This window comes from Mesocricetus auratus, unplaced genomic scaffold, assembly GCF_017639785.1.
Source record: "Mesocricetus auratus isolate SY011 unplaced genomic scaffold, BCM_Maur_2.0 Super-Scaffold_100707, whole genome shotgun sequence".
Classification (NCBI taxonomy): Eukaryota; Metazoa; Chordata; class Mammalia; order Rodentia; family Cricetidae; genus Mesocricetus; species Mesocricetus auratus.
In genome coordinates, this window is record NW_024429269.1 from 7657900 (window position 1) to 7684212 (window position 26313).

The 26313-nt window shown below is 44.0% G+C and overlaps 1 protein-coding gene across 1 annotated transcript in view; it reads right to left on the reverse strand.

Moving 5' to 3' along the window:
- LOC101825843 (mitochondrial intermediate peptidase) overlaps window positions 1-26001 on the reverse strand; it is a 114813-nt gene extending 88812 nt beyond the window's left edge. The window contains exons 1-8 of the mRNA XM_005075291.4: window positions 25692-26001; window positions 22830-23003; window positions 19740-19828; window positions 16102-16188; window positions 12125-12188; window positions 8178-8360; window positions 7455-7611; window positions 1607-1655 (exon numbers count right to left, since the gene is read on the reverse strand). Of these exons, the coding sequence (XP_005075348.1) occupies window positions 1607-1655; window positions 7455-7611; window positions 8178-8360; window positions 12125-12188; window positions 16102-16188; window positions 19740-19828; window positions 22830-23003; window positions 25692-25895 (1007 nt within the window). The 5' untranslated portion in view covers window positions 25896-26001. The remainder of the gene's footprint in view (window positions 1-1606; window positions 1656-7454; window positions 7612-8177; window positions 8361-12124; window positions 12189-16101; window positions 16189-19739; window positions 19829-22829; window positions 23004-25691) is intronic.
- Window positions 26002-26313: the final 312 nt, after the last annotated feature.

Sequence of the window (26313 nt, forward strand, 5' to 3'; positions counted from 1 at the left end):
AGCAAGTGCAGATTCACCAGCAGAGTTAACTTAGCACCCCAAATACAGAAGACTGACAGTTCCTCTCCACAGAGCATCCATACAGATTGTAGTTATAACCACCATTCACCACTTTTCCCTACAGAAAAACGTTGGGCAATAACAGGAGGTATCTTTTAGAATTAACATACATACATACATATACACACACATATAAACCTACAAGCTTATGAAGTCACATTTGCTGAAAATACAATCTATAGCTACACATAAATGGAGAACCCTTCAAGCAAATGCAAGTAAACTAAGAAACTTCAAATCAACATTCCCTCTTCACTGTAATGGAGACACTGGTTCACTGGTATTAAAAGATTTTAGAAGGGATAAGCATAGCCAAGTTAGAAAGTGATTCAAAATCACAAGTTTAAAAATCCCAAACAGATGGGACTGGAGAAATGGCTCTGGGGTTAAGAGCATGTACAACTCTTTAAGAGGACTTGAATTCAGTTCCCAGCACCCAATAGCTGCTCATAACTTTCTGTAACTTCAATCCCAGGAAATCTGATACCCTCTTCTGACCTCCACAAACACCAGGCTGCACTCAGTACACACACATACATACAGACAAAACACTAAGCACATAAAATAAACCATTTTTAAAAATCCCAAACAGAAATCTGAGTACACGAAATGTGTTCCTGTGGTCAAAAATGGCTTGTAAGGCAGGTAAGAGGTCACCTTTGCCTGGGTCCCCAAACCATGGCATACCTCTTCCTGGAACCCTGGATATAACAGGGCAAGGAAGCCTCCCCTTCTCCAAGTGCTGGAAGAGAGCCCACTAAGGGCAAGTACTGGAGGTAAGGGACTGGAAGGAAGGGCAGAGACAGCAGCAGGGGACAAACGGGACCACCATTGGGTGTGAGGCAGAAAGGCGACACAGTTAGCATTACAAACACCAAAGCAGAGAATCCTTAAAACAAAACCCCAAACCCAGGAGACTCACTGCACCCGAGGGCTCCTGCATTTTGCCCCCAAAGACGCATGCTACTCTGAGTTTGCTATAATTAATGACACAGTTTAAAACAAATGGTTTCAAGAACACCTTGGAAAGGTAGGTAAATAGATACAAATGAGTGAGTTGACAAGGAGAACTAGCTGAGTTGTTAAGACTGGTATCATAGGGCGGCTAATTTCAATGTCCTCTCAAGGGGACAACCTCCTGCTAACAGATCTGACTAACATTTAAGTTTATATTCTTAGTAAATTACTTCTTAATTCTTAAAACAAATGTAAGTGCAGAAAGTGGGGAGACACATGAGGAGGTGCACAAGTGTGCGGAGGAGAGTTCGATCCCCAGGACCCACGTGCATGCCAGGAGGGCATTTAAGAAGAGGAGATAAGGCATCCCTGGAGCAAGCTGGTAGCTAGACTACCTGAATTGGCAAGCCTGGGTTCCAGTGAGAGAGCCTGTCTCAAAGTATAAGGTAGAGTGACAGAGGTAGAGTGACATGCATGTGTGCATGTGTACTGTACATGTACTTGGATGTGCATACACACAAACACACGTACTCACACAACACTCACAAGTTGACTGCACACTAAAATAGTAAACAGAATACCAACTAACCTTTCCGAGAGTTTGTCAGATAGTTTCTCAAGGAACTGCATGACAGTCTCTAAAGATAAAATCCAAAAGAAAATATTTTCAATTATGTGAAATAACACAAACATACATGTTAAAATTGCAGTGTGGGGGTCATCGCACATCTAGTCTCTCCTAAAGTGATGATTTTCAGAGGTAGGCAGAGTAGCCTCCATTTGTTTGGGATTATTTCTACACACTGAATATCTCCTGTGAAAAAACAAATTAAACTTACAGAGTACTAATTCAAAGCCTTGGATCACACCCAATGTTAAGAGCATTAATGGAAAGAAAAAAGGAAAAAAATTCAAACTTCGGGGCTGAAGAGATGGCTCAGAGGTTAAGAATACGGGCTGCTCTTCCAGAGGTCCTGAGTTCAATTCCCAGCAATCACGTGGTGGTTTACAACCATTTATAATGAGATCTGGTGCCCTCTTTTGGTATGCAGGAATACATGCAGGCAAAGACTGTATACATAATAAATAAATAAACCTTTAAAAACAATCCAAAATTCCTATCCAAATGTATGTAAAAGAAGTGTCAAGATATGTCTAACTGTCCCTAATTGTCAAGATGGCTAGATGCTGGCTTGAGTCTAAAAATCAGTGCATGCCAGTAATCTCAGCACACAGGACACTGTGACAGGAATCAAGGCCAGCCCAGTCCAGCTCCAAAGAGAAACCTTGTCTCAAAATTGCTCAACATCCCTAACCATCATGGAAATGAAAATCTACACTGAAATTCCATCCACACTCTAATCAGAATGACTGTTACTAGAAAAACAAACACAAAAAATTCAACAGATTCTGGCTAGGATGGGCAGGGAGAAGTCCCTGTTCACTGCTGGTGGTAATGTAATGTACAGTTACTCTAGAAATCGACAGTGGGGGAACAGAAAACCTAAAAGAACCACCTTAAGGTCCAGCCATACCAGTCTTGTGTGCTACCCATAGGACTCAGCCAATGTACCACAGCAATGTTCACCCACTCACAGCAGCCAAATCACAGAAACAGTCTAGTTTCATCCACAGAAGAAACAATGAAGTAATGTCCCTCTGTGTGTGTGTGTGTGTGTGTGAGAGAGAGAGAGAGAGAGAGAGAGAGAGAGAGAGAGAGAGAGAGAGAGAGAGAGAGAGAGAGAGCGCTTTACTCAGCCATAAATAAATTATGTTATTTTCAGGAAACTGGATGGAACTGGAGATTGTCATTTAAAAGTTTTAACTTATTCTTAGAGAGTTGTACACATATTTACAATGAGTTTGATCATAGCACGACTAAGAGGACTCACAGTAGAGGAGAGAGGAAGGGGAGAGTAACGGGGAGTGAATAGAGTCAAAGTTCATGATATATTTAAACAAAAATGCGACTCTGAAACCCATCATCTTATATAATATACACTAATAAAAACATAAATAATGTCAGTACAGTTCAGAAAAATTGTTTACCAAAAACCCAACTTTAAAAAGCAAAGTTTCTCTGGGTTACTTTTGTTATTTACAGACAACTGTAAATAACCTACTCAGTATCAACCCCAAGCAGAACTACACAAGGTCTTGTAATTGGACTTTGGTCTGAACTGCAGCTTGTCCACCAGAGTCAGCATGAGCAAGGCCCTGTGAGGACCAGAGTGAGAACCCATCGTTCCCATGGAAAGTGCCCGATGGTGTCTTCTGCCCCAAACTCCATGCAATGCTTTCATGTGTGTTTCAGTCAGCCACAAACATCGCCTTTATTTTTTCCAGATGATCTTTTCTATGGGTTTAATTTCTTGCCCTCTCTTTAAGCTATCTCCTTTCGGAGTGAAATGAAACACTAGGCAGGGAATGGGGTTAGCATAAACCACAACCTCAGTTCCTTGCCCTGTCATCTTCACGAAGCCTCATACTCAGTCTGTGAGCCAAGTTCACTGCGTCAGAAACTGAAGGGAGACAAAAGCCTGCATTTGAAGCTCTTCCCACCATCCTAGCTACCACAGACAACAGTTCCAAGCCCATCTCTATGCATGCAGCTGACTCCACATAGCCATGCTTCGTTTGGCTGCCCATTGTGTTTTTCTGGTGATATGCAAAGAATCTGGAAACGATATACCAAAAAGACTGACTTTGAGGAGATGATGAAGTCAGTGAAGTGCTCGCCATGTGAGCATGAGGACCAGTTTCCAGCCTCCAAATTCCACAAAGAAAAACAAACAGGTATAGCAGCACTTGCCTGCAACCCCAACACTGGGGAGGGGACACACAAGGTTCCCTGGAGCTTACTGGCAAGATAATCCAACCTAATTGACACAGGCTAGGTTCAGGGAGAGATCATGTCTCAAAAACAAGGTATAAAGCAAATGAAGAAGGCACCCAACATCTACAACAGACCTACAGGCACACCTGTATGCATGTACGCACGCGCACACCACCGAATGTGAAACTCTCTAAAAGTAAACCCAATGCTTGCTCACTACATGGTTGCTCCAATTCAGCCACCAAATGGATGAGCAGTGTAACCTTACTTCCTTTCCTTCTGCCCTGCTCTCTGGAGACTCAGCATTCCTTCAATGCCATCACCTTGTGAAACTCCCAAGCCATCTCATCAGCTGACAAACACCCACCTACTAAAACTCCAAGGCACTGTTGTCTGGACTAATCACTTGGCAGCAAGCTTTAGGTGCTGAAGGACATAGGTCACATCTCATATGACTGGGTACAGCAGTCTCTCTCTAAAACCGTTACTATGCCAACCACTTGCTTGTCACTCATGGGATCCAATAGACTTGTGTGAGTCTAGTGAACTCTAGTAAGCCTGGGCCAATGGCCAGTCCCCAGTCCTCTCTACACTGGCCTGCCACTGTGTCCACGTCAGGAAGTCCCTCTGCTCTCCTTAGGCCTCTCCTGGTGGCTTCCAGGAGACACACTCTGCTTCCTTTTCTTCTTACTCACTGTCCCACTACTTCCTCACAGCCGGAACTCATAGCAGCCCAGAGCCAGTTCTCAGCCTTCCGTTCCTCATGGTGTTCTCCATCCGTGACCTCATACAGCCCCAAGCCTTTAAGTAAATATTGCAACTTAATTATCTCAGAGCCTTCGGCCCACATCCATGTATGTACCGTGATCACTTTAAGACAACAGCATCTTAACTTTATCTTGAACCAAATCAGGCTCCTGATCCCCACTATACCAATCTTTCTAGCTGCTCAGGGTAAAGCTCTTCCTTCAAAACACCATGTACCTAGAAGCTGGTGCCCATGGATCAGCTGCACTTGCATCCTGGTCAAAATGCCATCATTTCTCCTCATGAGTGTCACAAAATAGCTCCCAAATGTGTTCCCCTCACCTCATCCTATTACAGTCATCTCGATATCAGTAGCACCTGTCATTACAGTGCCAGTCAGATCACTTTCCTTGTCTGACCACACCCTGAAAGCCTTCATCTCACCCAGGGCAGGGTCCTTCATGCAGCCCTCAACATATCATTAAGCCCCACTCTGGCCTTTCCTCAGATATATCTGGCACATTTCTACCTTGAGACCTTGACACATGGTTGCACCTTCTTCCAGGGGACTAAAGATTCATTCTAGTAACTTGCCAGGCCTACTCTGGAGCATACCATATCCTACATGTGCATCACATTTCTACACAAGTCTCCCTGGCAAAGGCACACTTAATGCTATGCCCCACCTCTGCTCCATCTTTCCACAGCAATACCAACTGTGTGAAGGAACCACTCTCTTCCTCCTGTCACAATGAGCTGATCCTAGGGCCCAGGCCAGTACCTGATAGAGTTGCAGCTCAGAAAGACCTCCTGGTTCCAGCTATGATAACCTACATTTCAGAGGTATGTGTAGATTCCTGTTATGCCATGTTTTTTGGCAATACCCCTGTGGTGGTTTGAAAGAAAATGTCTCCCCAAAGGGAGTGTCGCTATTAGGAAGTGTGGCTTTGTTGGAGTAGGTGTGGCCTTGTTGGAAGAAATGTGTCACTGTGGGGGTGGGCTTCGAGGTCGCCTTCGCTCAAGCTACACTCAGTGGGGTAGACAGTTCATTTCCTGTGGATCAAGACTCTCAGCTCCTTCTCCAGCACCATGTCTGTCTGTATGCTTCCGTGTCCTGCATCATGATGACAATGGACCAAACCTCTGAAACTACAAGTCACCCCAATTAAATGTTTTTCTTTATAAGAAGTGTTGTGGTCACGGTGTCTCTTCCCAGCATAGGAACCCTAACTAAGACAATCCCTAACCTTATATTCCTTCTGTGACTCATAAACCAAACCCTACTTCACAGGGCTAGTGAGGAGTTAAATGACATATAATGATACAGTAACAGCAATATTCTAATAGCATTATACAAAAGTAAAAATGCTGTATTTTAACCTCACTGATATTAACGGTAACTACAGAACCACACAAAATAAAACAGTGCTGCAGCACACTCCTGCAAGGTAGCACTAGGCAAGTAGTGGAGGCAGGAGGATCAAAGTTCAGGGTCATTCTCAACAGCTTGAGATACATGAGTCTCAAAACCAATACACTATATGTACGTGATATATATATGTGTGTGTATGTGTGTGTGTGTGTGTGTGTGTTTATACCATATAATGTCAATTCAGAAATTAAGTTTTATGAAACCAGTTTTAAGAGCTGAAATGGAACTTTGTGACAGAGTTGCATGTGTGGGTTGTATAGCGGGCATAAAAAAAAATAAAAATAAAATAAATGCTTTAAAGGTTCAAGGACAAAGTCCAAGGAAAGCAGAAAAGCACAAATTTGGGGAGTTTATCATGGAAGAGGTGGGTTTGGAGCTCATCCCTGTAAAGCTGCAAATGTGAGCAAAGGAGCCAGGCTGGACAGAGTGACCAGGTTGAGGGAAGCGGCCTTATAGGGAGGTGTGTGAAAGATGTGAAAGAACTCTGAGGAATGAAGGAGCATTCTGGAAAAGGGGGGCTGCATAAGGAAGCAACAAAGACAGAAGGAAACTGAGAACTCCTCCCCAGAGTCCTTCCCAGTGCTCCCTCCCTCTTTCTACAACAGCATGTGCGAGTGCTCTGCAACAAACTGCACTGTCTGCTCCTCCCTCTCCACCAACACCTCCAAAGCACACCTGGAGTCTAAGCGGCTGCACTGTCTCAGCACCCTGCTGCTGACTCCCTGTCTTAATCACAGAATGCTAAAATGCCCCTGAAAAGTTCCCAGCATTTCCATTACCCACTGTGCTGGACATTTTCTCCTAGGTTCCCTGACTCATCAGGACCTCAGCCCAACACAAAGCCAGTTTGTCCAATCCCACATCCCCTGTCCACCTAGCACAGACCATTCCCTGCAGGACTGTGCAAGGCTAGGACCTCACCACCTTGACTCAGGAAAAACACTACCCTTTATCCTTTCAGTCTACTTCCAACTAATCTGAGGACACTGGGCTGAGTTAAAATTAAATTAAATTAATAACAAGTGAAGACTTGGATTTGACTTGCTCTCAGCACATACACACAATTCTGGTCAAATTACTAACTCTATTTAAAGATGAGTTCCATTAAAAAATGTCAAAACTATCAACAAATGGTACTCTAAATGTATTAAAAAACAAGACACTGTTAGACATGGTAGCTCATGCTATAATTTCAGCATCCAAGAAACTCAGAAGATCTTTAATTCAAAAATAGGCTGGGCTACAAGGCAAATGTCTTTTTTTTTTTCATTTATAGATATTTAAAATCAGAAGTTCTAGGCTGTGAGCATAGTCTCCTAGGGTGGCTCCTCAGCACTGTCAATCCACCCCCCCATTCACTAGATAGAAATGCTATTTCCTCTAAGTCCTGTTTGTTCTTTGAAGTTGGATAAATGGGCTCACCTGGAGTCTGAGCTATGGTTCCCTGGAGGGCCCTGTGGGAAAACGTAGAATAACCTACTAAGTTTGCCAGAAGATCTCTGCTGCTTAGCAGTTCTTCTAAACATTTCAGCTGACCAGCATTGGGATAAAGAAAAATTTTATAAGCAGCTTCCCGAACCTGTGGTTAGAGAATGAGAGGGAAAGAAGAGACAGTCAAAGATCCAATGTCATGGCTCAAATTCCTGTGCACCAACCACCGGGCCAGTGTTCCCACGTTACCCGCAGCTAGCCATGGCTTCCGGAGTGAAGGAACAGCCTCCCCAGGGCTACAGAGTGAAGGAACAGCCTCCCCAGGGCTACAGAGTGAAGGAACAGCCTCCCCAGGGCTACAGCGCTTTTACGGGGCACAACTGCACACGGGGAGGTCAATTTGCCAGTGCTCCTGTCTCTATGCTAGAAAGCGCTTAAGGCCTTAAAAGTCACCATGTGACCTTGAAGGTCACCAGCCATTAACTGTACTCCCAAAATGAATTCCCTGAGAGATATGAATTTTCACCATTTTTCTTACTCAAAGTATTTGTGGAATTAACTGTGCCACAAGTTAAATTTTCAGAGCTTAGTAATGCAACAAAATTTTTAGGACTATGACATCATGTCACTAATGACTTGGGGGTTAAGACAGCAGTTACACACGTCCATTGGTGGTCAGAAGGAGATGAACAACAAGCAATGGGGGATTCCTACCAAGTCATCCGAGGCTTCTGCATGTAGACCGTCAACGACTGCATAACTCCCATCGCGGGCAAAGTGGTGCCGAATGTGCTCTGGTAAGAGATGCTTCTGGATTTTGTTGGGAAAGTTGGTTCCCATGAGAAAAGCACTGCTCAAATCCAGGATCTTGACATTGAGGTCCACTGCTCTCTTGCGCTGCAAGTGGGAGGAAAGGTATTTAAAAGCAGTGTAAATTAGCGTTTCACAAACAGACATTCTACAGTGGTAAGAAATCAACATTGAGTGTAATCCTCTGTCCCCCAAATCCTTCATTAAATCAGTCAACAAGTGGGCTGGTTACACCTCTTTGGTGGCACTTTTATAGTATTTCTGAAGTAAGAAAAATGAAGTATTTGATGAGTAAATTGCAAAGATACAGAATCTTACAAGACAAAATGCGAAACATTGTTCTGCACAAAACAGTAGTGAACACTCAAGAGACTCAGCTCAGAGGCTCTGGTTCACACACGGATCCTACGCAGTGACAGCAACAAAGCCCTTAGCAGCAGACTCAAGGGGCACAGGGAATGTTCTTGCTATGCTAGACCAGGACACTATGGCAGGAGGGCCACTGGCTCAAGGCCACTCAGATCCTGCCTCAAAAATTGTAAAAATCAATAACTATAACAAACAAAAAATAAACAGAGAAGCAGCAGAGGCCTGAGCGGGCAGAGCTGTACTCCACACTGTGCCCCAAGGGCGTGGTACATGGACAGCCACGCAGTGAGTGCTGGTACCGGCGTGCAAGCTTTAGTTTGTAGTCATACCTCCAGAGCACAATCTCCACGGAGAGAAGGGATTTCTGTAGGTCCATGGTCAAAAGAGTCACCTCAAAAAAGAGGGTTTTTTTTGTTTTGTTTTGTTTTGTTTTGTTTTAAGACAGTCTCACGCAGCCCAGGCTAGCTACAGAGCTGAGGATGACCTTACGTGTCAGATCCCAGCCCCACTGAATGATGGGATTACAAGCTTTGCACCATCATACTTGTTCTATGCAACACTGAGGGCTTCATGCATGCCAGGCAAGCACTCTGCCTGCTGAGTCTCATCCCCGGCATGCACCACAAATACTTTAAGATGAAACATAAACTGTGCCCCACGTAATCTCTGAGGTCTATTACAGGATGAGGTATGCACATTCAATGAGGCTTCAGACTGGCTTATGGTGGGATTTGGGTGATCTTATAACCTGCCTTAAAATATTATCAAGCAGCACTAGCTTTTTTCAGACACGTTTGTGAGATGTATCTGACAAGAAGCTGAGAAGCACTGGGGTGGTGCATCTCAGCTTGAAAGTCCTGAACTTGGTCCTCAGCACTGCACAAACTGGATATGTACAATCCCAGAACACAGGGAATGGAAACAGCAAGATTAGAAGTTCAATGCCAGCCTCAGAAACATAGTGATTCCATGCCACACTGGGTTGCATGAGACCCTGCCTCAAAAACAAAAAGGCTGAAAATATAAATAAACCAGATATGGTGATACACATATATAATCCCAGTACTGGGGAATACTGAGAGGCATTTTGAATGTTCAAAGTCAGCCTGGACTACACTGAAGTTTAATGCCAGCCTGGGTTATATAACAAGACTCCTGCCTCAAACAGAGTAAATGTAAAATAATAACCTAAAGTTTTTAATATAGAAAACCAAACTTTACTGGGAAATTTGGTTTCTAGCAACTCTAATGTCTTTTTAGTTCTAACTTCTCTTGCAGCAATGTATTGCCACCTAGTGGCAATCAGTAGAATAACAAAAATTATGAATTACCACTCTAAAATTTTTCCCAAAGCTTTTTTATGAAAAACATGAAGCACACTGTAATAAAATTACTCATCCCCCAAATTTTATCAAGTATTAAACACTCTGGAAAAATAAAATATAGTTCAGTTTATGAATTTAGTGACCTTCCAGGCACATCATTTCATCATTCCCAAACAGTCCACAGTGCATAGGTCAGGACTCTACACACCCTGTGAAACTATGAGAAGCACTTCCTGTAGCTACAGTTATTCCAGGGAAACCATGGCAGGAGAAGTGCTTGAGCCCAGGAGTTCAAAACCAGCTCACACAAGTGATCCTAGCATTCAGGAGGCTAAGGCAAGAGGATCACCACAAGTTCAAAGGCCAGTCTGTGCTACAAAAAAGGATCCAGTGCCTCAAAAAAAACAAAAACAAAAAACAAAATTAAGAGACAGGAGAGACAAACGGAAAGATGGAGACCTATTTATCAGCTATGGCATAGAATTGTTCCTTGGTATTGACTGGTGACAAAACACCCCTACTTCGACAGCAATATTCACACATGATCAGTCCGTCTGAATTTGCAAGCAACCTGTGCACCTCCTTCCTTCAACTTTAGAAAATCTCTCCATCACTTAGGAAGCCATAGGTCTACGTGAAAACCAGGTGAGAGCACAAAAAGTATTGTTTAGAAGTCTTCTCTCAGCTCAAGGCAGACACGTTTTTTCCTGAATGTTTTTAATCTGAAGTTGGTTGATCCAGACAGAGAAGTCTCCGGCACAGGGGTCTGGTTACACAAGCCCAAGAATGCCACGTACTTCCCAAGACATTCTGATAAACCAACTTCTGTTCCGAGATAAATGGATTTGAATTCACTGCAGTTATTAGGATGGGCAAAGCTATCTTTTAAAAACTAATACTAGGCTGTTGTCAAGCAGTTGGAAGCCACTCTTGATGGTACCCAGTCTCTCCTCTACCCCAACACTGAGCTGCTGCCCACACCAGGGACTCATTTGGCAGAGTATCACATTCTTAGGACAGCAGCAGCCAGTGTGAGAACTCCTGGCACTAAAGCTGAGAGCCTGAGCAAGTTACTTTGCTTCTACACCTATAACACAGAGGTGTAGACAATGTGTCAGGCCCTCCAGCCAGAGTGAACTCTGTAGGTCACACCAGCACCTCTGCTGTCATAGCAAGCGTGTGGACCCACCAGGCATGCACAGTGAGAACGGACACCTCTGTCAACAGCCCCTTACTCTCCATCTCAGCTTCATTCCATGATACTTAACACTCCAACTGTGTTGTTGCTTCATTCTGGATTATCAGGGGTAATGAATGGGCTGGCTTCCAGAGAGCACTACTTTTAAACACTACCTACAGAAGAATTTTATGACACATGAAAAAAGTCCTAAGAGTTTACCCAGTCAAGTGAAACACAAGGGCTCTGGCAACTAAATGTTAGTAACACCACCAGTCAAAAACAGCTGAAAGCCTGGTTTGGTGGCACATGCCTGTAATCCGAGTAGGATGTGAAGGCAGGAAGGCCAGGAATTCAAGGCCAGCCTCTGCTACACAGCACGTTGGTCAACACGTAACGCTGTCTTCAAAAACAGAAAAAGAGCTGAGGATGGAGCTCAGCTAGTAGAGTGCTTGCCCTGGCACACGCCAGGCCCCGAGTTCAACCTCCAGCCCTGAGTCTGGCGAAAGATCAGAAGTTCAAGTTCATCCTCAACTACATAGCAAGATCAAAGCCAACCTGAGCTACAAAAGACCCAATCTCAGAGCAAACAAATAAATAAATAATGCACCCTGTGTGGTAGCACACACCTTTAATTCAGGCACTAAGGAGGCTGAGTGAGTTTGAGGCCAGCCGAGTCTACACAGCAGTTCCAGGCCAGCTGAGGCTAAAATAGACCCTGTTTCAAGAAAGAAAAAATAGGGATATAGAGAAGGTTCAAAGATTAAGAGCACTTGTTGATCTTACAGAGGACCAGGGATTGGTTCCCAATACCCACATGGTGGTTTACAACCATCTGTAACTGCAGTGCCAGGGGCTCTGAAATCTTCTGACCTCCAAGGCCATGCATGGGGTGCACATACATAAATGCAGGCCAAGTCATACACGTATGATAAATAAATTTAAAAGCATATTTTCAAAAGATTAAGAAAAATATTTACCTCTTCTTCATCTAGATGGATTCCACTTATTTCAAAATCAAACATAAATAGCTCAGCCACTCGCCTAAAAGAAAAGTGAGCACAAGTTACAGGAGTTCATTAAAACTACAAACAAAATCAGTCTTTGTGTTCAAATCAGGACTTCTGAAATTTACTGTAAAAAACTAGCTCAACACACAGAGACAAGCATACCCACAATCTGTTTATTTGTCTGAAACAAGGAGCTTAGTATCTTGAAAATAGGTACAATCCCAGTTGACTGAGAGTCTCTACTAGCTTATCATGTAAAAGCTTATTACATGTTAGCTGGGAAAACTAAGATCATAATTATTTCAACTCCATCCAAGCCTGAGTAACTAAAACCAGGATCAGTTCACACTTAGACAGCTTCTCAAGGCCCTGCATGCATTCTCCAAAGAGGACCTGTGCTTTCTCTTTAGTCTGTCTTCAGGCTTGAAGCCAATTTTCTACTTTCCTATCAATGACGTGTTGTTTGTTTGTTTGTTTGTTTGTTGTTAAGCTGCTTCTGTTTCTGGTGGTAGACTAACGGAGTATTTGATATATCCTTCTGGCTTCAACTTCTCAAAATGGATATATTTATTATCCTGACTATTGTATATTACAATTCTACTTATGAATTTATTGCTGTTTTTGTTTTATAAGGTAGAATCTTGCTATACAGCCCAAACTGGCCTCAAACTTGTGATCCTCCTGCCTCAGCCTCCTGAGTGCTGGGATCATGAGCGAGCACCACACCTGTTTCACTGGATGCATAGACCTAACATTATTCTAAACATCTTCCCACCTGCTATCCCCATGGTGCTGGGTCACACTCAGGGCCTTGCATGTACCAGGTATGTTCTCTAGCAGTGAGCTGTACTCAGCCCAGGATCTAAAATCCTAAAACTTCAGGGGCCTTGCAGGGGATCTGGGAAGCCCATAGCTCCAGCACTTGGGAAAAAAGAGTCAGGAAAATTACAAGTTTGAGCAATACTGGACTAATAGGGAATTCTAGAGACTGTTTTGTGATAAACAAAGAAACAAACAAATGATTAAAGAAAGAATGAGTGGACGAATGAATGAATCCCATTAACAATTCAGTCATTGGTATGCTTTCTTAAATGCAGAATAATTTGCATACCCCTAACTGGTCTCCTTATCCACCTCATACCATCTCCCTTTCCTAAGCACAGTAAAAACACAAAACTCTCCTTAATCAAAGGTGTCTTAGGCAAAAATATTTCATGATATCTCTTTATTGTAAAAAGTTATGGATTTGATTTTTTTCTGCATACTATTCCATCATAAACACTCAATATCTTCTTATATTTAAATATTCTTCAAAAGTATAACTTTGAAATTAATACATTCTCTGATAATTCCACTCATGAAAAAATACAACTTTTCACATTTGTGTTAGACTCTGTTGTAGAAGCTAAATATTTTCTATTTTCTCCATTTCTGTAACTGATGTAATTTTTAAAAACCTACATGTGGCTGGGCACAGTGGTTCACACCTGTAACCCCACACATGAGGAGCAGAGGCAGGCAGAGCAGTTCAAGGGTAGCATGGGTACAAGAGACCCTGTCTCAAAATCCAACCAAACCAAAAATATCAAAAACCAAAGTATTATATGCATTTCTGTACCCCTGTTTGTTTTCTACATTCCAAGAAATTAAGCTGATCAAAAAGTATTCATATTTCAAAACGCATTCTCTAACAGTCCTCCCTACAACAATTTATAGTTGATTGGAGGCCCCATTATTACAAATTACTAACAACCACTTCTATGCTGTTTCAACCTGTGTTGAGTACTGGGTGTTCCCCGCCTTATTCCACTTGGCATCACATCCAATCTGGGGTACAGTACCAAACAAAACACTTTACATGAATTATCTCACCCAAATGCCCTTTTGACAAAGGGAACTAGGGCTCAGCAAGCTACTTCGCCAAGAGTCAGCCCTGGAGTATAATTCTAGAGCCACGTCTTCCAACTGCCACAAGACCAGTGTTTAGCTACAACTAACAGTGTAAACTTAATGAGCATTTATTCCTAGTCCTTATCTTGTGAAATGAGACCTTCACAAAAGCAAATTCTGTTTCATTTTTGCATATACTCTTCTCTATTTATTCCAAGTAATGTATAAGGTCGATTAATATGATAAATATAGTAACCCTTTGTCATGTAACTGTGTCTCATTTGTATTTTATGACTTTCTATATAGAAGAGTTTGACCATAAAAAGTTTGCAATTTTTATGTAATCAAATCTATCTTTCCTTTTGGTATAATGTCAAGAAAGACCTACCACATCTCAAGAGATCTATGCTTTTATGACTTCTCTTTTTCAAATTATTGATAGATGGCTGATTGATTAGGTTAGGGACAAGACTTTGAGCTTGCACACACTAAGCAACAACTCACTATTGAGTCAAGCCTGGTTTTATTGTTGTTATTGTTTTACTTTTTATTTTGTGACAGGGTCTTATACTTGCTCTGTACCTCAGCAAGTCCTTGAGCTTGGTTCTTCCTACCTTAGCTTCATGAATATCTAGGATTATAATCCAAAAATACCATGTATAATTTTTTTAAAATCCATCTTTGATTGATGAAACAATTCTCTTTTCCCTGAAAGGCCACTGGCCCAGCATCATTTGCTAAAAATCAGGTTTTCCCCCATTGATGTGAAATGACTCATTACATACTACACAGTTATAACCAGATCTGTCCCTCTGGCTGAAATTTCTCCATTCCTCCATTATCTAGAATATTACAACTTTAAGTATAAAGCTTCTGCGCACGTTTGCAAAATCTGGTTCAAGACTTTTTGTTACTTTATCAGATTTTTCCCAGCCTATTCTGGAGTCTTCTTTACAACTTCAAAATCATTCTAAGTACAGTAGAAAACCCTTCTATAGTCATAAACTCGCTGACTAGGAGATGAAACACCTTCCCAGATGACATAGCTAGCTCCACTAAGAGCCTGAGCTTCAGGGGTAATGGGAGAAACAAGACCAGGTCTCTGCACACCTGCTGGCAAGTGAGGTAAGTCCCCAGAACTCATACACACAGTGTACCACTGCCTGGAACTCATATCTGAACTGAAAGCAAGGTTCCATTCCCAACTGACCTCCACGGAACAAAGCTTTAGTTGGGGTGTCAAGTTACATAGGGAGAAAAACACAGAGATGGAAGCAGGAAGAGGGAAATTAGGTAGTCAAAGAATATGTGTCCCATAAACAAAAAGGATAAATAGGTGAAGAAAGAATTTCTATGTTATGACATCAATATCTAAGCAAATAAATGATGAGTCCTACTATACTTACCTTATTATTACATTTCATTCATTTATTTTGCATGCATGCATATGTATCAGTGTGTGTGTGTGTATGTGTGTGTGTGTGTATGTGTGTGTGTGTACATGTACACACCTGTCATAGCATAAGTACAGAGGTCAGAGAACAACTTCCATGGGGTCAGTTTTTTCCTTCCACCATGTGGATCCCAGGGACTGAACTCAGATCACTGGGCTTACTGACAGATACTTTCACCTACTAAGCTTCCCACTTGTCCTACATTTATCTTATAGAAAAATTTAAGCAAAGAACTAAGGATCCAAGGTCATACATCAAGTACTTCTGTGTACTGAGTTAGCACCAGGCTTCTAATAATAATGAATAACTGTAACCTAATGAGTCAGAGCTCATCATTTTAAGGATCCTGAGAGCCACCCAGAAAATCAATTTGCTGCTATGTCCCTATAATGCTATTAAGGAACTATAAGCATAGAGATGGCATGATTTAACAGGAGGCACTGGTCATTCATCTTGCAGCAATGAACAAAGCAATCTGAGAAGCAGCCTTGTAGGGCTCGGCCAGTGAGGCAGAGAGATGGAGGCAACACTCCAACCCAGAAGGCCAGAGGCTCTCCAGCATGGCCTGCAGTCAGTCAAAGGAAATGAATGAACGTTGAGTACCTGGTTTCTGCATCCAGGGAATCCATAAGCTTTTTATCATCTAGTAATTTCTGGAGACTCTGATACAATTCCACATTCGTATTCAACCTAGAAAGACCATGAATGAAAACAAGTCATTTTCTAATCCATTTTTAAAATTTTTACTCTACATCAAGAAAAAAGCATTGGATGGTCATAGACACATGCCCAGATCCCAAAACTGGGAAGTAATTTTTTGTATGTTCTTTTGAACCAGAAACAAAAACCATACTAGAAACTCCAATATAAGAACAGGCAATCCATTAAGCAAAACGTCAAAGGTCCTAACCACCCCCGTAGGCAACTAGAGCAGGAAGAACAGACAGGACAGAGGCGAGGGTGGCGGCTTCGGTCATGGAGACTTTCCCATTAGAATGCGCAGGCAGCCTCTGTTTTTAACAACTAGAAAAAAGCAAGGAGGGAAGGGAGGTTGAGCCAACAGCAAGGCTTCCTTAAGACCTCAGCTCAGCGCCCTGGAACTCGGCCTAGCTGTGCTCACGTGGGTAAGAGGAGCAGCCCCACCCTGGCCAGGACAGTGTACAACCAGAGTCTCATGCAGCTGGTCAACTGCAGCACTGTAATCTTAGGCTGCCATGAGGACTGAATTAGATTGTAGGTACATTCCTTACCTACAAACCAGTGCAGCCGCCTGCGCTAGGTCAAAACTGGGAGCAAAGAGCCACGACCCATGCGCCAATGCCAGTCCAACCTGCAGCACCACCGTCCTCTCCCTAGGTGCCAAGGACCTAGCACCCTCAAGGCCAGCCTTAGGACCAGTCCTAGACTGGAATCCGCTCCCACATAGTGGATCCTGGGAGGGGTGGGCAATATCCCTCATACCATCCAGTCTACGATTCTGAGATTCTTAATTAGGAACTCAAGGATGGGTTATTCATTCACCAGGCCATCCACAATTAAAAAACTGAAGAGACTTGTGAATAAAGGATTTCTTTTGCCACCCCTCCCATGGATCTTCCCAAATGTTAAGGGGACCAAGACAGTTACTGTCAATCAAGAGATGCTCGGCAGGACAAACATCCCTTACTCTCTGGCACAGTTCCTGGTGTCGGGGAAAGCTGGCCCTGCTGAAGTGCATGTACCTCTCCCCCACTGTACACTGATGGAAGACTCCAAGATGAAGTCTATGTTCATAGTTGCTGTTCATTCTTAACCAATCCAAATGAAAACCTCTTTCTCCACTCCCAGAAAATGAGTCAGTAACCCTATGTATCTGAAGCTAGCCTGATCAACTTGAAGAGGTTAGCTGTGCTTCCATTAAACAAAAGGGGGAAATGAGTCACAGTGAGGACTTGGAGAAGGCAGGAAGCAAAACTCTGGGCATGGTGATAAAAGATATTGTAGAGCAGGGCCGTGGTGGTGCACGCCTTTAATCCCAGCACTCAGGAGGCAGAGGCAGGCGGATCTCTGAGTTCTAGACCAACCTGGTCTGCAGAATGAGTTCCAGGACAGCCAGGGCTACACAAAGAAACCCTGTCTTGAAAACAAAAATAAACAGCTATTTTCAGGCCCTTTTCAAAAAGACTAAACCACTCTCTACGGAGAGGTGAAGATACAGTCAAATACTACACCGCTTCACTACCAATCATGGTTCTCCTTTGGTCTCCTGCTAAACTAAATGCTTGGGCTTGAAACAGGCTGTATCTAAATTCAGCAGGGCACAACTTTCACGGCATCCCAGACAGGTGTTCTGGCCATGCTGACTTCCTTCCCGCCCACGCTACTCCTAATAGAAAGTGGTTGTTCTCCCGTGGAGTTCCTTGTTTCAGTCCTTCTTGAAGCAAAGGATCACGTGTCAGATGAGGCAGGGACTGGTTTTATTCTCATAGCACACATCGGTGACTACAAAAGTCACGTTTACTGTGCCTAAGTGGGACGGCACTGCACAATGGGACAGATAGGACAGCCACACCTCCTAGGATACCGGGGTCTTCCAGGAAGTCTGTCCAACTAGTGGAGCCACCTCCTCTCCAACTCTGGTCTCCCACCGAGCTAGCCTCATCTGGCTTGGTCACATACCTGTGCTTCAGAATATAGAACTGTCCACAGTGACTTTAACAATCCCTTTTAAAGCCTTTAAAACACTTCGGATTACCTCCAAACCACTTTAGGGAAACTTGTTTCCAGGTGGCCTCTGCCTGCAGCCTTCCTTAGCTCTCTCAGAGAGTGTTGAGACATCCCTAATCCCTACTCAACAAAGTCTGTAAGGTTACTTCGTGTAAATACGTATTTTGGCTTCCCACCCTGTGTCCCACAGTCATGTAGGCAATAGCAATTGGCTCATGCTGGAATCCAGGAACTCCAAATAGCCACAAAGAAACTCAAAAGACTAATTTACTGCCCTAGTTTGCTTTCCATTGCTGTGAAAAGACCAGAATCAAGAGCAACTTGGGGAGGAAAGAGATTGTTTGGCTTACATGCTTCATGTCACAATCCACTGAGGGATGCCAAGGTAGGAAATTGGAGGCAGGAACTGAAACAGAATCCACAGAGGAGTAATGCTCACACCCCATGGCTTATACAGCCTGTTTTTCTTTTCTCTTTTTTTTAAACATAACTTTTTTATTGACTCTGAGAATTTCACATCATGTACCCCAATCCCACTTACTTCTCAGTTCCTCCATATCTGCCCCTCACCCCTATAGCATCCCCCCAAAAAATAAAATTTTTTAAAATATTAATTATTAATTAAAAAAACACTTTGCTCCTTCTTTCCTGACTCTCCAACATCTCTTCATTCATCTTAGTGGCACTGGGAGCCACAGTTATGTCACATGATGTACCCTTTGGTCCACTCAACTTTACTTGAATGTTCACTGCAATGTGTTGTTGGTTTGGTTCAAGGCCTCTGGCTTCTGGCATACCATCAATACTTGACTCTCACTGAAACTCCTCTCAGATATCCTATTGTTGCCCCAAGTCATAGAGACCCTGGGGCTATGGTTCTGCAGGACCAATTCCTTCACATGCTCCAGCAGGTCACAGATGCGGTAGATGCTGGGCTGGACCAACTCAAAGTCCTGGATGTGGGTCGGGATGGTAATGTTTTGGTCAGTCCAGGTCACTGAGAGCACACCCCTCAGGCAAGGAGTTAGCCAGCTCCCCTTTTCCCATGCCATCAGGGCCAACTTTCCACACCTGTGCAAGGGGTGGGACCACCTCTCCTGAGGTAGGGCCAGCTCTTCTGCTGTAGTGGCCAGTGAGGGCCAGGGCCAGTGAAGGGTGTGCCAACACACAGGGACATATGGTAATGTTTGTCATCGTTATTATCGATGGCAGACAATTCCTCCACTGAGGATACCTACAAAAGCCAACCAGCACACTTACCATCAACAAGAATGATGACAAATATTACTATCTGTCCCCGTGTGCCTGACAACTTTTAAGCATCTCACATGTACCTCCTTTCATTTTCACACGCAGCAACCCTAAAGGTCAACTCAGTTATCCAATTACAGACAAAGGAAGAGAGGACAGGTCGATAATCCCAGCAGCAGTCCTCCACCCCGCCTTCCTGGACTGCCACAGCATACACCTCCTCCCACTGCCCTATGAGTGACAAGCACTGCACACAAAGCCACCCTAGAGCGGAGGAAACATACTTTTCCACCATGGTGCCGATACTTCTGCAGGCCTCTTCTGCAGCCTCTCTGAACGCGGGCTCAGGGTGTCCGATTTTCACAAAGTCTGCCTAACAAAGGTGAAAGACAAAACCAAAAGGGACTTTGATGGGATACTGGATTCTAAGATCAAGGGTGCAAACCAAGCCAGATTTAGGATGTGCTACTCCATGAACTTCCTCACTGAATTTGCCTCTACTGAGGCAGAGCAGATTATTTCAATTCTTTCTAGATGTTTGTGAACTTTGTAGTCCTTATTTCATTCCACAGCAGGTATTTTCTTGAACTACATTTTACAAGCTTTTCATCTTCAAATGAATACCCAGCAAATCCTTCCTATCCCACAATGCCAATGAGCAGACAGACACCTTGGTCTTGAACATTTTACTGCAGTATGGCATTGTCATGCTGACCCAGCTCCAGAGAGCCATTCAGGGGCACATTTTTAATATGACACCTAAATTCAAAACCAATTTACCATCCTAGGCTGGGGGAGGAGCACATTCTCTTTATGGGGCCTTTTATAAGAGGGAAAATGAATTCCTGATCCTCATCTAGAACAGTATGCAACCATACTGTTTCTGTTATGCCAACCAGGATAATTTAATCAAGGACTCTTTTTCAAAAATCATACAAAGAATCATATAAAGCAAGTATTCATGTTAATTGCAGTGAACTGCAAAAGAAACCTACAAGTGCGTAGGAAAACGCAGGGAAACCAGGAAATACTCCACATCTTCTTTACTCTTCATGTAGAGAGAATGACGATATGACTACAACATGAGATAAAACCAACCCAAGGGAGGCAGGCATGGGGGAACAAACCCATAATCTCAGCACTCGGGAGGCTAAGGCAGAAGGATCAATGGTACCAGGCCAGCTTGTGCTAAATTGTGAGACTCTGTCTTAAAAAGGTAAAACAACCATCACAAGGTAAAATTTCCTAATTTTATTATCAAATACCATTCAATGCAAAAGCATTTTAATCCCTAGCTTGGCACACCTGGTACAACATTAGGTCACCACAAGATCACTACTAAGGCACCCAAAAAACGAGCTGTGTAACATGTATTTATTTTACAGATTTCCCTCCTACATGCTACAGAAGCTACAAGGTGAAAAATAAAAACGACAGCATAGCTCTGTGTGTGTGAATGTTCCTGCACTTGTGCACGTGCACTGCAGCCAAAAGTTGATACCAGATCTCGTCTTCCATTTCTTCTCTCCCTCGCTTTAGAGACAGTGTCTCCTGCTGAGCCTGGAGCAATCCTCCTGCCTCTACCTCCCTCGTGCTGGGCCATCAGGTGAGCATCCGCACACCAGCTCCTTACATGGTGCTGGGGAGCAAGTCCTGTCCTCACACTAGGGGGACAAAACACTTCACCCTTGCTGACCATACCGTCAATGCAGCCCCATTAACACATGTGCTATTTGTAAAGGTGAGGAAGAAAACAGTACTAATTCATAAAAACTACATGAGAAAAACAAAACACCCGTTTCCTGACAACTTATGAAATTCTTGCCTTACAATGGTACTGATCCTATGGGTAGGAGTACCTTAAAAATTAATGAAGAATTATTACCCAGAAAATTATTCACCTAGAAAATTATACACACAAATTACGGTATAGTTTGCTGCTGTTGTGAGACAGTATTTCACTGTGTGGCCCAGGCTGATGTCACACTCATGATCTGCCTGCCTCAGGTCCCCAAGAGCTGGCATTCGGCCATGTCACACTGCACTTGGCTAGAAAAGTTTTTAAATGAGACACTGTTATACTTCATAAATAGTTTTAAAGCTCAAAACGTAAGAGATGAAGAACAAAACAAAACATGTATGGGAAAATTCTAGACCATTGCTTAAGGAGGATGCGAACAAAGCAGAATCAGGTGGTCTCCAGAACTAGAGTGGCTGTCAAAGTAGATTGTGGACTGTGTGAGGCACACCCACTGCATAGATTTGCCTTTTCAGACATCAATTACTGACATAGGAGGATGGCAAAGTGCAGGACCTCCTGGGCAGGACATGTCCATAAAGTCTCCACCGAGGAAGCAGGTCCCATGAACAGCACAAAGGCCCAGTGAAAGCCAGGGCCCGAACATCACACCTGGGGAAAACCCTTTACAGCAAAACAGTTTAATTGTTTTCCTTTAAAAATCTAGGGATACCAGAAAGAATGTATTATCATGTGAAATTTGTTACTGTTCCATTCAAGGGCATGACAGGAAAGAAACGTCCTATACAATGGAAATGAACAAGAATGGGGATGTATCAGGCCGAATGGGAGAAGCTGGTCTCAAATGCATATCTGATCCTAGACATTTTAGGAAAGACAGAACTGAGAGTGACTGCCAAAGTGGATCACAGACTGTGCTAGGCACTACAGTCCCAGCACTTGGAAAGCTAGGGGACTGAATGACTTAAGGCCAGCGTGAACCACATAGTTAGTTGTGGGACAGCCTAGGCTACACAATGAGACCCTATCAACACACACGAACGCACACATGCATGCATGCTCACACACACACACACACACACACACACACACACACACACACAGAGACAGAGACAGAGAGACAGAGATTGTGGTTGCCAAATTGAGGTAGATGAAGACAGATGAAGGGATTAAATCAGTTAATCCAGATGAGGTTACACTGAGGCACTGCCTAAATCTTCTAAAAGCCAGAATATTACCTAACTCAGGCAAAGCTCATCCTGGTGACTAGAGCAGTACTGTGTATTCGGCAACCTCAACCCTAAACGAACACTGAGGAAAATTCTACACAGGTCAGAACTACAACAGATTCTGAACTATCACTACTTTGGACTCTGTGTGCCACAAATCACCTTCAGTGATACAAGTAATGAAGTTTGGGCCCTTTTCTGGCAAGATGGCTCAGCAAGCAGAAGTCTGACTTGCAGGCTGGTGACCTAAGTTGTATCCATGGATTCTACCTGCAAGGTGACAAGAAAGGGCAGACTCATGAGAGCTTGCCTCCCCTTCACACATGATCAGTGGCACACGTGTGCTTGCGCTCACACACACCCTTGTCTAGGTGTCTAAGTCTCACCAAGTCGGCTACTCTGCACAGGCAATCCGAGAGCTCGTCAAAGATGGTGACCGTCTGTGGCCCTGGGGGCATGGAACACGCTCGCTCGACAAGCCACTCCGTCTTCCTCAAAGCCTCCTTCTGGGCAACATGGAATCCTTCAGGGGTGCTGAGCTCAGGAACTCCAAAAAGACCCTAAAAGTCCAAAACAACATTCCCAATTTATAGCCAAAAGTATAGTTTTGTTTTGTTTTTTCCCTAGAATGACTTCTGCACGAAGCCCTGATTTCAGTTGGCATATCTAGACTACCCACATCTGTGCTCACGGGAATAGTATCACTTTCTCTGTTATACTACACAAAACTACACTAAAAAAAATGAAATTTAAGTTTTCTTCAAGCCTTCCTTCCTTTTCAAAAGGAGGCAAATGGCATAGGTTCAGCTATCAGTGCTGGGGCCCCATGAGAAAATGGCTGGGAGGACTACATGAAGATTCAAAGGTTTAACAAAACTTACAACAATGCCTAGCACGAAAACAGCACATAACAAACTTTAATGATCATCATAATCAGCTTACAGCCTTGGTCATATGATCATTCCTCCCAGGCTTCTCTTACTGGAGATATTGAGGCTGGGAGTACACACCCCACAGCATGGAAACATACTAAAGCAATAAGCATGTGTGAAGTGAGGACCATGCCTCTCACAGAGCAAAGTCTCCACACACATGATACCAACCCGTCCACTACTATGAAATAGAGGACAGCCGACTCACAAGCAGACTTCACATACCAAGCCCAGTCACTGTCTGAAACTAACACATCTCGGTATTTTTTTCTTTTTTCTTTTTTGTTTGTTTGTTTCGGTATAGCTTTGGAGCCTGTTCTGAACTAGCTCTTGTAGACTAGGCTGGTCTCAACTCACAGAGATTAGAGATCTGCCTGCCTCTGCCTCCCAAGTGCGGGATTAAAGGCGTGTGCCACCACCACCCAGCTGCATTTCAGTATTTTAATAAAGAAAAAACAATCACTAATCTAATGGGAACAACCATTAAAACAAATCTTTATAAGGCAGGTCAAGCATGAATCTTAGCGCCCTCCAGGAAAGAAGGACATTTAATATGACATATGTCCAAGTATGCCATGTACTTTACACAGGTTCTCTCATCTAAATCACACAGTTCAATAACAAGGAGAAATATGATTTTAAGTTCTTTTTGGATTCTGGGACAGTGGCCTGGAACCTCAGTTCCTCCTGTCTAAGCACCAGAAATGCTAAGATTATATGTGGGTGCTACCACATTCACCCAGAAATATGCTATAAGAGAAGGCATTTAGGGTATAATGACACACAACTGAACTCTGGCGCTTAACAAATTCCAGGGCGGCCAGGGATATACAAGCAAGATCCTAGCCTCAAAAAACAAACAAAACGAGTGGTTCAGTGGATAAAGGCAGTTGTCACCAAGCATGATGGCCAAATGATATAATTTCATTCTCCCAGAAACAAATGATGCATGGGAAGAGCCTACTCTTGGAAGTCCCATTGCCTCCACATGTGCACATGGTATACTCATGTGTATACACACGAACACAGACACGCACGCACGCGCGCGCACACAAACACACACAATGCAGAATAAATGTAGTAAAAATACTTTTTAAAAAATTCTCCAACTTGAAAACCTTCTGTACCTAAATTCTACGCATAAAAACAATGCCACCAGGCAATGGTGGCGCATGCCTTTAATTCCAGCACTTGGGAGGAGAGGCAGGCAGATCTTTGTGAGTTCAAGGCCAGCCTGGCTTACAGACCCAGCGCCAGGACAGGCTCGAAAGCCACAGAAAAACCCTGTCTAAAAAAAGAAAAAAAACAAGGGAGAGTTGGTTCGGTGGATGAAGGGTGAAAGCCCTCAATTCACAAGCTGAGGACCTGAGTCCAACCCCCCAAACCCATGCAAGAAAGTGGTGCAGAGGCCGTCTATGTGGCTCAGTAGGTAAAAGTGCTTGCCTCCAAGCCTGGAACCTACACGGTGGAAACACAGGACTGACTCTTGAAAGCTGTCCCTGAACTCCACACACATACAGGCACCTATACACACAAACAAAAATGTAAATAGGACAATTGGGGAGGAAGGACTGGAGAGATGGCTCAGCGGTTAAGAGTACTTGCTGCTCTTGCAGAGGGCCTGGGCTCTATTCCCAGCATCCCCATGGCAGTTTGCAACCTGTCTATACTTCAGTTGCTGGGAATCCGACACCCTCTTCTTGCCTCCATGTGCACGCGTGTGGCACTGCACACATGTGGCACATAATTACAAACATTAGGGGAAAACACATAAAAAATAAACAACTTTAAAGTTGAATTTTGTGGCATGCAACTATAATCCCAGCACTCCTACTCCAAGACAGAAACAAGAAAATAGCCCAGAAGCAACTTTGTCTGGTTAAGCAATCAACTCCAAGGCACGGCAAGGGAATCTCATTTTCCGCGATAGGGTTCTGTTGTTGCTTTCTTTTTTAACACAGGTTCTCGGGTAACTCAGGCTAGTCTCAACTCGGTTTGGAGCCAAAAAGCACTGCCCTTTGAACCCTCTTGCGTATGCCGATCAAGAGTCTTACAAGCAGGAGCAGGCACCATGCCCGGTTTGACAGGGTTGTTTCAAAGCAGCTTGAAATGGACAATTAAGGTGTTTTCAACGGAAGAGTGTAGTTAGAAAGTCAAGAGTGAACTCTGAAGCCAGAAGGGAAAAAGCGAACTTGAGCAGGGAAAGGGCTGAGTGGGAAGCCAGTGGGACAGCAGCCCGGATGCACACGTTTCTCAGCACAGTCCCCTTTCGGCAACAGGCGGAGCCTGCACTGCCCAGACCCACGGCACGCTCACCCGGCGCTCTTCCAACAGGTGCCACAGGCGACCCTGGGGCTTGACGTTGAAGGCGGCGCCCACCGGGGACCAGCTGGTGCTGACTCCCCGGGCGTGACCCCCGCTGCGCAGGCCGCCTCGGCCTGCCGGTCTCCGCAGAGCCGCTCCGGCTCCCAGGCTGCACAGGCTGCGGCCGTACCGCAGCATCCCGGCCACCAGCAGCATCCTCCCGGACCCCGGGCTTTATCACGTTCAGGAAGCGCGCGCCCCGCGTTTCCAAGGCAGCGGCCCAAGCCGCGGCACGTGATGCTTGCACCGCCCCGTCGGCGCCGGGCGTAGGCTTGGATTTGAGCTCCTGACTCTCAAGCAAGAGCGTCGTCCTGACGCCTATCTGAGCAACCGGAGTTTCGTAGCGCCCTCGAGTGTCTGGAGGACGAAACGTGCCGAGTTTGCGTATCCCTCACTGTTTTTGGGGCACAGGGAGAAGTCTTGTTAGGCTTTGGATTTCTTACAGATGCCAGGAATGAATGTAGAAAAATTGGATGGTTTTGTGTGTGTTCGATTGGTTTGTAGCAGGATCTCGCTTTGTATTCCAGACTGGCCTGGAACTCGCCATGTATCCCAGTCTGATTTCAAACTGGCC